Source organism: Chiloscyllium punctatum, chromosome 41 (assembly GCF_047496795.1).
Source record: "Chiloscyllium punctatum isolate Juve2018m chromosome 41, sChiPun1.3, whole genome shotgun sequence".
Taxonomy (NCBI): domain Eukaryota; kingdom Metazoa; phylum Chordata; class Chondrichthyes; order Orectolobiformes; family Hemiscylliidae; genus Chiloscyllium; species Chiloscyllium punctatum.
Window position 1 is genome coordinate 9,394,922 of NC_092779.1, and position 15,222 is coordinate 9,410,143.

A 15,222-nucleotide genomic window follows, 5' to 3' on the forward strand; every position below is an offset into this window, starting at 1 on the left:
GGAAAGTCACACTGTCTGAGATCGCTATGGAAAAGCACACTGTAGAAAATTGCTGTGGAAGATCGCACTGGAGAGGATCACTATGGAAAGTCACACTGTCTGAGATCGCTATGGAAAAGCACACTGTAGAAAATTGCTGTGGAAGAGCGCACTGGAGAGGATCACTATGGAAAGTCACACTGTCTGAGATCGCTATGGAAAAGCACACTGTAGAAAATTGCTGTGGAAGATCGCACTGGAGAGGATCACTATGGAAAGTCACACTGTCTGAGATCGCTATGGAAAAGCACACTGTAGAAAATTGCTGTGGAAGATCGCACTGGAGAGGATCGTTATGGAAAAACATGATGTAGGAGATCACTATGGAAAATCATACTGTCAGAGATCGCTATTGAAAATCACACTGTAGGAGATAGTTATGGAAAATCACTCTGCCAGAAATCGCTGTGGAAAATCACTCTGTAGAAGGTCACTATGGAAAATCACGGTGTAAAAGATCGCTATGGAATATCACACTATAGGAGATCGCTATGGAAAATTGCGCGTTCGAGGATCACTATGGAAAATTGCTCTGTAGAGGATCGCTTTGGAAAATCTCTCTATACAGGATCACTATGGAAAATTGTGCTGTCGAAGATCGCTATGGAAAATCACACTGTAGAGGATCGCTATGGAAAATTGCACTGTAGAGGATAGTTATGGAAAATCGCACTGTAGAAGATCGTTATGGAAAATCGTGCTGCAGAAGATTGCTATGGAAAATCACACTGTCGGAGATCGCTATGGAAAAACACACTGTCGGAGATTGCTATGGAAAAACACACTGTCAGAGATCGTTGTGGAAAATCACCTTGTAGAACATCACTATGGAAACACACGTGGTAGGAGATCACTACGGAAAATCGCACAATAGAGGATAACTATGGAAACTTGCACTGTCGAGGAGTGGAAAATCACTCTGTACAGGATCACTATGGAAAATCACACTGTCAAGGATTGCTATGGAAAATCGGGCTGCAGAGTATCACTATGGAAAATCGCACCATACAGGGTCAGTATGGAAAATCGTGCTGCAGAAGATCACTATGGAAAATTGTGCTGTCGGGAATCGCAATAGAAAATCGCAGTTTAGAGGATCGCTATGGAAAATTGCACTGTAGAGGGTCAGTATGAAAAAACTCTCTGTACAGGATAAGTATGGAAAATCGCTCTGTCAATGATCGTTAATAAAAATCGTGCTGTAGGAACTCGCTATGGAAAATTGCACTGTAGGAGATCGTGATAGAAAATCATGCTGTAGATGATCGCTATGGAAAATTGCACTGTAGGGAATCGCTATGGAAAATCGCGCTATAGGAGATCACTATGGAAAACCACACAATAGAGGATCACTATGGGAAACTGGGCTGTAGAGGATCACACAGAAAATCACGCTGTAGAAAATCGCTGTTAAAGATCATGCTGTAGAGGTTCGCTATGGAAAATCGCGCTGAAGGGGATCGTTATGGAAGATCGCACTGTCGAGGATCACTATGGAAAATCACACTGTAGGAGATCACTATGGAAAATCACGGTGTAAAAGATCACTGTTGAAGATCGCACTGTCGAGGATCACTATGGAAAATCACGCAGCAGAGGATTGTTATGGAAAATCGTTGTATAGAGGATCGCTATGGATAATCACTCTGTTCAGGATCACTATAAAAATCACTCGGTAGGAGATTGCTATGGAAAATCAATCTGTCGAGGATCACTATGGAAAATTAATCTGTCGAGAATCGCTATGGAAAATTGCACTGTAGAGGATCACTATGGATAATCACTCTGTGCAGGATCGCTATGGAAAATCAATCTGTCCAGGATCACTACAGAAAATTGCACTGTAGAGGATCAGTATGGAAAATCACTCTGCAGAAGATCGCTATGGAAAATCACGCTGTCAAAGATCGCTATGGAAAATCGCGCTGTAGAAGATCGCTATGGAAAATCACTGTCAAAGATCGCTATGGAAAATCGCGCTGTAGAAGATCGCTATGGGAAATCATTCTGCATAAGATCACTAGGGAAAATCACACTGTAGGAGATCACTTGGAAAATCATTCTGTAGAAGATTAGACAATAGACAACAGACAATAGACAATAGGTGCAGGAGTAGGCCATTCTGCCCTTTGAGCCTGCACCACCATTCAATATGATCATGGCTGATCATCCTTAATTAGTATCCTGTTCCTGCCTTATCTCCATAACCCTTGATTCCACTATCCTTGAGAGCTCTATCCAACTCTTTCTTAAATGAATCCAGAGACTGGGTCTCCACTGGCCTCTGGGGCAGAGCATTCCACCCAGCCACCTCATTTCTGTCCTAAATGGTCTACCCCGTATTTTTAAGCTGTGTCCTCTGGTTCGGCACTCACCCATCAGCGGAACCATGTTTCCTGCCTCCAGAGTGTCCAATCCTTTAATAATCTTATATGTCTTAATCAGATTCCTTCTCAGTCTTCTAAACTCAAGGGTATACAAGCCCAGTCGCACCAGTCTTTCGGCGTAAGGTAGTCCCGCCATTCCAGGAATTGACCTGGATCGCTATGGAAAATCGTTATACCTGTTCAATAGAAAGTTCACATTATCTGAACAGCATCCATAATTTGTTAATCATATTATAGCCAATTCACATTGATGGAGTGTGCATTATACAAGAACGACCTGTATCAATAATACTGAGGACCACTGCAGGAGGCTAAGATTGATCACCCAGTTGATACTTCTGAGTGAAGATTGCTGTGAATGTTTCAGCCTTATCTCCTGTATTGATATGTTTGGCTTCCCCATCATTGAGGATGGATTTGATCTTGATCTGATTTGAATTATAACTGTCATATGTACCAAGATACAGTGAAAAGTATTGTATTGCACACTTATCAGATAAATCATTTCTTATATAAGTATATCAGTATTTATAACTACATATTTATGGAGCCTCTTCCCCCCAGTGAGCTGTTTAATTATCCACTAGTTTTCATGACTGGATGTGGTGGGAGTGCAGAAAATCTGATCCATTTGTTGTCTTAGATCAGAGTTGAGCTCATCTGTTCTATGATGACATGCTGTGGTCATAGCAAACATTCGAAAGCAGATCAGAGTTAGATTTATTTCTTTCGTGTCTCTAGCTTTTTCATTGTTTCATTACACAAAGAAGGATTGGGAGAGATGTTTCTGTTTACAGGTTTCTGAATGTTCTGGCTGCATTGCATTTACAGACGTGTATCACAAAGCAGCTTGAACCAATTTGAAGGCTGTCATTAAGCAGTTTCTCTTTAACTCAAAGGCTCCTGGTGTCACAGTGTCCCACAATGTATTCACCTCACTACTCTGAAAATCACATGAGTCCTCCATTGCTAGAGTCTAGCCCACACAATCCCATTTCATCTTCAAGTTACGGAATAAAAATATCCACTTCCCATACTCTATAGCTGCATGGCATTTTCCAACTTCCACTTTCCAATTTATAATACAAAAGAAAAAGTATGTAGTCACTTTAAATCATTCAAGACATGGAATGTGAAATTTAAAAAAGTACTGGAAATATTCAGTGAGTCTGCTATTATCTATTGAGAAAAACAAATTTCTCATTTTGTTCAATGGCCTTTCATCAGATTTGGAGCCAGGAATGGACATTCAGAGAGACAGACACAGATACATTCTCACGAGCACACACTCACATACTAACATGTACATGCACAAAAGCACAAACACGCACCCACATATAAACATACCAATGCACATTCACCCGCACATATGTAATGATACACAGGCACACACACCCAGACCCACAAACACATACACAACTACATGGACACACACACACGTAAACACATGCCTAGATATGAAACCCGCTCACAAACACATAAACACATGCGTACAAACATAACATCACACAAAGACATACCTTTCACACGTACACCTGAACGTGTCTACATAATACAGGAGCACACACACAGATACGCATAGACACACACACACACAGATACACACACGCACATACACACACATGGACAAACACACACAGATATACATACATGCAATTTCACCACAAATGATCAGGTTTCATTCAGAAGTTCTTTCTCCAACTTACCTACAGGCTAGAAGGGCTGAATGGCCTTCTCCTGCTCCAATTTTCTCTTGTTTCCCTGAATTCTATCCTCAACTGCAACTCGTTGAATGTGGAGCCAGGCTACATTTAGTGTGCTTGGTGACACCCGCTGGGCAATTGTGGGAAAGCATCCATTTGCAATTATTCTCATTCTCAATTACTTCAACACAGGCTGGAGGCAGCAGAGTGGGGTCAGAAATTTATCACAGGATCTTACCTGCTCCAGTCTCTACCAAGAGATTAATGAGTGCATGAAGGAGAGGCTTGGATTGGCTGCCAGGGTATAATGGCACAGTAAATTTGCATGTATAAAGCAATAAACGAAGAGCTTTCAAACTAAATCCCAGGTATTACCTGCTGATGGGAGAAAGTGAACACCCAAGTATGAAGAGACAGGCTGCAAATATTGCAACAAGTGAGTTGTTCAATATATATCCAAATGAAAGTGTCCTGAGTAGTTGATTATTAGTATATGTTAACGTGAACAGATCAAGGCAGTGTCCCCTTTTTGAAAATTGTTGTAATGGAATATGATTTGAAAAAACAGCCAGTTGCAATTAATTCTGTTTCTTTTTTTTTGAGTTGTAATTTTTTCTGCAGTCCATTTTCTTTGTTTAAGCAATTAAGTACATTGTTTGGAGGGAAATTGATTAATTTCATGATGTGATTCATGTTTAGCTGAAATTTTTACAAATCTAATGTTATTCAGAATTAGAAAACAGAGCGAACAGAAAATTAACTTCAAAGATCATCAGATCGTTTGGTGTTAACAGCACTTGTGAAAGCATTAATTTTGTAACTTTGGGGCATCAAACTATACAGAACATCTAAACTTCTGGTACCACAATTCACAAGTAAAATTAATGACTGTCTTGAAATTCTGAATGACCAATTCTGGTTCTTACACCTAATTCAACCTGCAAACAGTCAGAGTTGCCTAAAACACGTAGAGAATTAAGACCATAGTGAACAATTGTCACTGAGCACTAAACCAGATGAACCTCAAGCAGCAATAATAGTGTCCACTAAGCTGGAACACTACCACCCAGCACCACTAGCCCAAAGGTCATTATCCCTAAAGATGCTGAAACAGTTCCTCACTTCCTTTGACCCCAGATGAGGAGACAAGTGCAATCCAAATGACCCCTGACCTCTCCTTCCCTCTGCAATGTGGTAATGTGAGGACCCAGGGAAGGGAAGAGGAGAGACAGAGAGGAAACATCATGGTCCCTGCAGAAAGAAGTTTGGCAGCTCACCTTAGTGTTGAGCTGGCTTCCTTGTCATGGTTCATCGCAGCCCAACTCTGAAAGAGAATCTCGTCCACTTCCTAGTGGGAGAGTTGACTAAGATCTGCCTCTCCCTGTCCTTGTTTCTCCTATCCCTATCTTCACACTCCATTGGTGCCTCCGTGTGTGCGTGTGTGTGTGTGTGTGTGTGTGTGTCTGTGAATGTGTGTGTGTGTGTCTGTGTGTGTGTGGATGCATGTGTGTCTGTGTGTTTCTGTGTCTGTGTGTGGGTGTGTATGTGTGCGTGCCTGTGTGTGTGGAGGTTGCTCTCTGAAAAGCTGAGTAAATGTGATCGACATTCTCAGGCTGGGAGATGATCTCTGCAGAGACGTGTCCTGATAGATATTGAGAGGCTGGTTTACCTGGTCAGGCAATACAGAACACATGGGCACATTTCGATCTGAGGTAAGGGGAATTTTCTTCATCCATGCAGCCGTGAATTTTTGAAATGATAGAGGGTGGTCAAGGCCCATGGTTGAATATAATTAAAGGGGGGATTGATGAGTTTTGGTGTCTCCAGAAGTCAAGGAATATGGGCAGTGGGTAGGAAAGTGATGCTGAAGCACAAGATCAGGATAGATACTGACTGGGTTGCATGATGGCATGTATTCCAGACCAGGCTGCAGAGTACCTTTAGGCCAGTTAAATACATTGTGATATTTGCCACCTCATCTATAGTCACCCTTTATGTATAATGGTGCCAGTGTAATGTGCTCATTCAGTCAGGTATATGTAATATCAGTAACAACAGATTCCAGGCTACGTATGTGTGTCACAATCAAGTAAGTAGTTAGCATTGTAAATAAACTTCAAGGTGTCTGCCTTCAAAAAAACAACCCAATCTTTGCATGATATGTTACACGGGCTAACACACAGAAACCGCATGGCTTTGATGTGATGACCCTAGTCCTTGAGTTCTTGTACATGGTGAGACAAAGAAAATTCCATAGTAGGAGCATTTTTTATGTTGAACTGAATTTAAAAAATATCCCTGAAAGTTGCAAGATTCTCATGAAAACTCAACAGGATCTGCCTTCAGCAGGGGTACTGATTGACCTCTGTGATCTGCTCTGTGTTTGTATCTTCAGTTCCACATTGACACTCTTTTCCCTTACATCATATCGGAATTACCAACAAACACATCATCCATATTCCCTACGACGCAAGAGCAAGTATGTTTTACATTAAAAAAAGAATGGATTGCCCGTTCATAATTCACTGCCATAAATTTAACTTGTAAAATTCTTTGTTGGTAATCATTAGGTTCTGTGTCATGATTTTGTAATTTTTTTGGCAATTTGAATCACTCAAATGGTTTGTACAAAAATATATTATGACTTTTTTCCTTACAATTAAAATTAATTTGTCGGAAAGGTTGGTTCAGAACAATAATAGAACTTCATGAACATGACCAATTACATCCAATGTATTATCTTTAATCTGTTAATTTCAAAGCCTTAAACTTTCTCTAAACTGCGCATACTTCATATATTTCAAAAATTTCCCAGGATTAGCGATGGGCAGGTCTCTTGTGGATTCATCAATTGGTTTGTTTTAAAAGTCTTGGAAATAGACTGGACCGGCAAGTTTGTCAGTGCTGACAAACATGTGCTTCATTATGAAGGATTCAAAACCTGACAACACCTGTGATGACAGCGGTTTGTCAGTAAACAATAATTAATTGTCAAAGCTAGGTTGTTAGAATTCACGTGCTATAGGCGATGCAAGCAAGATGATTGCAATAACCTGGTCACTATGACACTAAAATAAAAACAGGAAGAGCTAGACAAACTCAACAGGTCTGGTAGTATTAGTGGACAAAGTTAAAAGTCACACAACACCAGCTTATAGTCCAAAATTGGAAATACTAGCTTTCAGAGCACTGCTCCTTCATCAGATAGCTAGTGGGGCAGGATCATAGGACACATAATTTATAGTAAAGGATCAAAGTGTAACACAACTGGTGTGACGTATTGAACAAACATAGATTGCTATTAAATTTTTAATCACTTGAATAGGTTGCAGGTTTTGATTCATTAATATGTAAATCCCAGAACTTCTTTCAAGTCATATTCCTGAGGTGACTTAAGGTTTTATTTAAAAACTGTATCTGTGGACAGAGAGAGTTAAAGTTTTGAGTCCAATGCAACTCTTCTTTGGAATGACAATCAGACTGGGTTAGCAATGCAACATTCTGGTCATTTGTAACCAGACTAGCTAGAGTGACAGTTAGGGTTGTTGCCATTGAGAATTCACTTTAAAACAAAATCTTTCTCTAGTGAACAGATGCAAAGACATTTCTCATATGAAGATATGGAAATTTCATAAATGATAAAGCTTTGAATGTTTTGATATTTGTTTAAAAAGAACATAAGGAACAGAAGCAGGTGACGGCCATTGTGTCTTCGAGTCTGCTCCACCATTTAACACAATCATGGCTGAAATTCAAATCCACTCTCCAGCACTATCCCTTAATTTCCCTCAGTACATAAAGACCAATCAACCTCTGTCTTCATCATGCTCAACCACAAAGCATCACCAGCCCCCACAGAACGAAGAAATTCACCACTCACTCAGCAAAGAAATCTCTCTTCCTCTTAGTCCCAAATGGTCAACACCGTATCCTGACAAAGTCAGAAGTGACATGACACCAGATTATAGTCCAACGGGTTAATTTGAAATCACAAGATTTTGGAGCACCGCTCCATCATCAGGTAACCTGGTGTCATGTGACTTCCGACTTTGTCCATCCCAGACCAACACCAACATCTCCATAACATGACCTTATCCTGAGATTGACCTACGGTAAAAAGATGATAAAGGAAGTTCCATCTTTTTTTTCAGATAGACATAAAATCCCACTAAAACATTTTGAACAAGAGCATGGCAATTCTTCCTGGTCTCTTGGCCAGTATAAACTCCTCAAAAAGCATTGTTTAACAAAAGGGTTGCTGTTCATTGCTGTTTGTAGTATCTTGATATGTACTAATTGGCTGCTGCGTTTGCTACATTATAAACAACACTTCAAGCACACTTATTTAAAACAGATTGAGAACTGCTAATCATGCAGAAAACAGACAGTGGAATTAAAGGTTTGTTTTCAGGTTAACAGGCTACAGTAATGATACAGTAAGGATTAGGCAAAAGTGAGGACTGCAGATGCTGGAAATCGGAGTCTAGATTAGAGCGGTGCTGGAAAAGCACAGCAGGTCAGACAGCATCCGAGGAGTAGGAAAATCGACATTTCGGGCAAAAGCCCTTCATCAGTAAGGATTAGTGCTTGGGCCTCAGCTGTTCACAATAAATATTAATGGTTTGGATGTGGGATGACCCCATTTGAAGCTGATTTTAAAGGCAAGAGTTAGGAGGAGATTGGGAAGACTGCATGGAGATTTGGAGAGACTAAGTGAGTCAGCGAAACTTTGGCAGATGGAATACAATGTAGGGTTATTCACTTCATTCAGAAAAATAGAAATAAAGAGTATTTCTTAAATCCGAGGACTTTATTCACTGGAGTTTAAATGAATGGGGGGGGGGGGGGGGGGGGAGGTGACGGGAGGGGGGTGGTAATCTTGTAGAAATCTATAAAATTATAACAGGACCTACTCAGGATAAATACAGGAAAGGTGTTCCCGATGACCAGGAGGTCCAGAAATAGGGGTCACAGTGTAAGGATAGGCCATTTTGGATTGAAATGGATAGAAATTTCTCCACCCAAAGCACAATGAGCCTGTGGAATTCACTGTCACAGAAAGTAGTTGAAACCAAACACTGAATGTTTTTAAGAAGGATTGGACATAGTTGTCAGGGCTAAAGGGATTAAAGGATATGGAGAGAAAGAGGGAACAGGGGATTGATTTGGATGATCGGCCATGATCACACTGAGTGGTGGAGCAGGCCTGAAGGGCTGAATGGTCTACTCCTGCTCCAAAATTCTATATTTCTGTGTTTCTAAGTGGTGAGGTTCTGGGTAGTGTTGAAATTCAAAGGGACTTTGATTAACCCTGTTTCTGAATCATTGGAAATAAACATACAGCACCAGGAAGCAGGTAAGGAGGCAAACAGTATGTTGAGCTTCATTAGAAGAAGATTTAAATGTAGGAATAAGTATATCGTACTGCAATTCTACACAGCCTCAGTGAAACCATACCTGAGGCATTGTCTGCATTTTTAGTTACCTTACCTAGCAATGGGAGTCAGTTAGCTCAGTTAGTTGGATGGCTGGTGTACAGTGTTGACTATGACCAAGAGTATGGGCTCAATTCCTGTACTAGCTGAGGTTACCATTGAAGGGCTCTCCTTTGGAACCTTTCCCCATAACTGAGGCATGGCGATCTTTGGGTTAAACCACCACCAGTTGTTTCTATCCAATGAGTGAGCAGGACTTTGTCACTGTCTTGAGGAATGTTTAATTGTCTAATGATTTTGCAATGAAGGTTTACCAAATTAATTCCTGTATGGAGGGATTATCCGACAAAAAGACATTGAATCGACTGGGCTAGGGTTATACCCTCTGGAGTTCAGATGAATGAGAGATGATCTCATTCAATCAAACAGTGTTCTGTAGGGTAGATGCAGGAAAGATGTGTCACCTGACTGGAGGAGCTGGAGGGAAACAGTTTAGTTCCAGGGCATACAGCCTCAGAGTAAACAGCAGGCCATTTAGGTCTGAGATAGGGAGGAATATCATCACTGAGGAGGTGGTGAATCCTAAGAATACTCACACCAAAAGGCCATAGACCCTCAGTCGTTGAGTATAATCAAGACAGTGACCTATTGTATGTGGGTCTGTAATGTTAATGTCTGGAAGTATATGATTAGCATGGCCCACTGCGATTATGTCACCTGGGCGTTGTCAGTCTGAGTCAGTCAGGAGAGTGACATGAAAGGCATCAAGCATAAAAAGCAGAGCCCATAGAATTACTCACCTTACCTGGATATATTTGCAACAATGCAACAAATTTCTTATTGTTTATTTTAAGCAAATCACAAGATCTCAACAGACCAAAGAAGAAGCTTGCCCTAATCCATGACAAAATTTATAGATTCCTAAACCATCAAAGGCATGGTGCAGGAAAATGGTGGGATTTCTTATTTTTCATTTGCAGGATGTGGGCATTACTGACTGGGCCAACATTTATTGCCTATCCCTTTTTGCTCTTAAGAAGGTGATGGTGAGCTGCCTTCTTGAACTGTTGCAGTTCACTTAGTGTAGAAACACCCACAATGCCATTAGGGAGGGAATTCCAGGATTTTGGCCCAATGACACAGAAGGAATGACGAATATACTTCCAAGTCAGGATGATGCTTCGCTTGATTGTCTTGAACTTGCAGATGGTGGTGTTCCCATGTTTTTGCCGCTTTTATCCTTCTACATGGAAATATTCATGGGTGTGGAAGATGCTGTTAAGGATCATTGGTGAATTTCTGCCGTGCATCTTGCCAATGGTACACGCTGCTGCTCCTGTGCATTGGTGGTGGAGGGAGTGGATGTGGTGCCAATCTAACGGGGGCTGCTTTGTTCTGGATGGTGTCAAACTTCTTGAGTGTTGTTGGGGCTGCACCTATTCAGGCAATGGGAGAACATTCCATCACACTCCTGACTTGTGCCTTGTAGCTGGTGGACAAGGGAGTCACTTGTATGACTAGTCCAGTCAGATTCTGGTCACTGGCAACTGCCAGGATGTGATAGGAGAAGATTCTGTGACAGTAACGCCATTGAATGCCAAGGAACATAAGTGAGAGCACCCTCCCTTGTTGAAGTCAAATAATCAACCACACTCTCAATAAAGGCTCAAAGGGCTGAATAGCCAACTCTTATGTTCTTATAACGGGCTGTAAAGCACTTAGAATTGGACTGAGATTTAAGAGCAGATTTACAATCTGAAAATTACGTTCATTTGTAATTTTGTAGGTTTCTTGGAAAGGATGTCCAGAGATGGTCAAAATGACGTGAATCCAGACTTTCTGAAAACTCCACCAGCCTCCAGTCTGTGGCAGGATAAGGACAACCAAGAGTCTCACACTGAACAGGATGGAGCAGATTTCTCCAGCATTTTTGCAAAAGGTATAATGTAGAGTCTTTTACAATAGCACGGTGGCTTAGTGGTTAGTGGTTAGCACTGCAGCCTCACAGCATCAGGGACCTGGGTTCGATTCCAGTCTTGGATGACTGTCTGTGGAGTTTGTACAATCTCACAGTGTCTGCGTGGGTTTCCTCCGGGTTCTTAGGTTTCCTCCCACAGTCCAAAGATGTGCAGGTTAGGTGGATTGGCCATGCTCAATTGCCCATAGTGTTAGGTGCATTAGTCAGAGGGGAAAGGGTCTGGGTGGGTTACTCTTCAGAAGGTCGGTATAGACTTGTTGGGCGGAAGGGCCTGTTTCCAAACTGTGGGGAATCTAATCTAATCTAGTAACATATTTCTGTCACCAGAGAAGAAAATGCTCCAAACAGAGTAATAAGAACAGAAGGAATAGTTTAGTTAAAGTTTTCAAAATATTAGTTGGAGCTAATTGAGCAGATAGACAAAAACTATTTACACTGGTGGGAGTAGGCCAGGCCTAGCAAACAGGGCCAAAAGGTTAGAGACAGAACCTTCAGGAGTGAAGAGCAGAGGCTCTTCTCTACACACACAGGGCAGACAGAAGGTCAATCAACCCTTCAAGCCTACTCTGACACTAGACTACATCATGGCTGCCCATCGGTTTCTGCATAATTTCCCTATAGCCTCAATCTCATTAGAATTTAGGCATCCATTTATCTATGTTTTGAGCACACTCAACGGCCGAGCTTCCACAACTCTCTAGGGTAGGGAATGCCATAGATTAGCAATGCTCTGATTGAGGAAATTCCTTCTCATCTCAGTCATCAATGACTTGCTCCTGATTCTGCTGAATGCCGATCATCGTTATGGGTGGTCCTTCTCAGACAAGGATGACTTTCTCCCACCCTCAGAGTGAGTCCGTAGGTGGCTTCCGCAGAATCTGTTACACTTGGGGCAGAAGGTGGTTGTGGGAAGGGGTGGGTTGGGCATTGGTGAAGCAGCGTGCTCCTTGCGTTGTTTTCTCCTGGCTTCTGCTTTATCCCGAGGGCAAATCACAAGGTGCTTGATGCCTTCCCGAATGCTTCTCCTCCATTTTTGGATGGTCTGGGACCAGTGATTCCCTGGAGTCTGTGGGAATGCTGCACTTCACCTGAGGATACCACTGAAGCACAGCCTGCTCTTTGCTGTCAGTTACTCAAAAACCAACACTTTGTCATTTAGCTGAGGAAATTCAATCAATAGATAAGTGGCTATTGATTTAACGACTGAATGCAATTTTGTTTTTACATTCTGCAGATACCAGCTTTGTAAAATCCTTTTACACCTATTTCATTGCAAATGAATATTTACTTTTCAAAAAAAAATGTTTTCATAGACTTGCTGCCAGCTAATAATGGTGAGGAGCAAACCATGCGGTTTTTAATGGAGGTCTTTGAAATTCTGCTGAATTACATCAGAAAAACATTCGACAGGACATCAAAGGTACTGGACTTCCACCACCCCCACCAGTTTCTCAAAGGAATGGAGGGTTTCACTCTAGAGCTGCCTGATCAGCCAGAATCTCTTGAACAGATCCTGGTCGACTGCAGAGATACATTAAAATATGGAGTCAAAACAGGTAACAAAGATTCTGTTCCAGATTTTTATTGGTTTTTACTCTTTGATGGCATTTGGGTGTCACTGACAAGGCCAGCACTTGTTGTCCATCCCTAATTGCCCCTAAACTGAGTGCCTTGCTCTTCTTTTCTCAAAGAATAGAAACCCTACAATGTGGAAACGGGACCTTCGGCCCAAGAAGTCCACACCTTCCTCCGAAGAGTAACCCATCCAGACCTATTCCCCTACCCTATTATCCTACACTTATCCCTGATCAATGCACCTAGCCTGCACATCCCTGAACACTGTGAGCAATTTAGCATGGCTAGCTCACCTAAACCTTCACGTCTTTGGACTGTGGGAGGAAGCCGGAGCACCCGGAGGAAACCCACGCAGACACGGGGAGAATGTACAAACTCCACACGGACAGTCACCCGAGACTGGAATTGGACACAGGTCCCTGGTGCTGTGAGGCAGAAGTGCTAACCACTGAGTCACCACGCCATCTTACTAAGCTATTTCAGAGGGTAGTTAAGAGTCAACTATGTTTGCTGTGATTTTGAAAACATGTGGGCCAGGTAAGATCAGTAGATTTACCTAAAGGATATTAGATGGTTTTTTACAACAATTGATCATCATTGTTATGGTGAGCATCAATAATACCAACTTAATAATTGCACACATTTTTCACTGAATTTAAGTTCCACCAGTTGTTGCGGTGGAATTTGAATATGTGTTCCCGGGGCTTTTACAGCAGTACTGACAGCACAGAGCAGGCCATTCAGCCCGAAAGGTTCATGCTGGTGTTTGTGGCCGACAATCCTCCCACTTTACTTCATCTAATTCTATCTGCATATCCTTTTTCTCAATTCTTTTCTCTTTTCCTCAGCACCTTATTTCCTCTTAAATGTACTTTTACAATTCACCTCAACTACTCCCTGTCGTAGCTAATTCCTCATTCTAACTACTCTCTGGATAAAGAGGTTTTTGGTGAATGCACTGTTGGATCCATTACTGACGAGCGTACATTGATGATGCCGCTGTGGCCACTGACAAGTGAAAACATAAACGTAACAACTACGCTGCGATCTCCTTACACAATCATAAAGACCTCGATCAGGGCTTTCTGGAGAAAACTGCTCCAGCCTATTCCCAGAGCTCTTTCCTTCCCAGGAATGCTATCCCTTGTATAGAACAGTTAGTACTTGAAAGGGTTAACTCTCCACTACTGAATGACCTGTTACATTTTTTCAGCTCCACATTTTATCGACTCTGACTTCCAGCATCTGCGGTCCTCACTATCTCAAACTGCGAGATCCAATGGGCTTATTAAGAAAACAATATTCCACAATTTTGAACCAGCTATAGTAGTTTTTCTGAAAATGTTAGAACATTTCGTGGGCGGCAAGGTGTTAGTGGGCGGCACGGTGGCACAGTGGTTAGCACTGCTGCCTCACAGCGCCAGAGTTCCATTCTCAAATTCCCGCCTCAGGCGACTGACTGTGTGGAGTTTGCACGTTCTCCCCGTGTCTGTGTGGGTTTCCTCCGGTTTCCTCCCACAATCCAAAGATGTGCAGGTTAGGTGAATTGGCTATGCTAAATTTCCCGTAGTGTTAGGTAAGGGGTAAATGTAGGGTTATGGGTGGGTTGCGCGTCGGTGTGGACTTGTTGGGCCGAAGGGCCTGTTTCCACACTGTAATCTAATCTAATCTAACAGTAATGCAATCTACAATACATGTCAACTTATGTCAAAAACCCAGATTTAATATCTGGTAAATATTGTCATTGAATATCCTACACATCAAATAGCAAATGTGAATGAGACAGATCCCACAAATTTCTTATCAACTCTCTTCTCACACGTTATTGACACATTAAATCATCAAACCTCATAAAACATCACAAGAGATTACAATCCTTCACTCTTGCCAATCTCACCTTGAAAGTCTCTCTTAAGAGCCAGTCCATCATGGACTGTCTTATCAGTGCTATCATTCTTGTCAATCACCATCCTTCCCTGGTCTGTATACCCTGGACTCTAAAATCAGCCTCAAATACTGATTCATGTGCATAACTCGAGCTCTTCACTGACAACTAGCTTGACCAAGCTAAAACTGCCCCTGGAATTTTCTCTGAGCTCCAATCT

At 41.8% G+C, this 15,222-nt stretch overlaps 1 protein-coding gene across 1 annotated transcript in view; it reads left to right on the forward strand.

Annotated features, from left to right (window-relative positions):
* Nucleotides 1–4,510: 4,510 nt before the first annotated feature.
* Nucleotides 4,511–15,222, forward strand: part of gad3 (glutamate decarboxylase 3) — a 54,754-nt gene continuing 44,042 nt past the window's right edge. Inside the window, exons 1-3 of the mRNA XM_072560977.1 lie at nucleotides 4,511–4,565; nucleotides 11,351–11,503; nucleotides 12,856–13,098. Of these exons, the coding sequence (XP_072417078.1) occupies nucleotides 4,511–4,565; nucleotides 11,351–11,503; nucleotides 12,856–13,098 (451 nt within the window). The remainder of the gene's footprint in view (nucleotides 4,566–11,350; nucleotides 11,504–12,855; nucleotides 13,099–15,222) is intronic.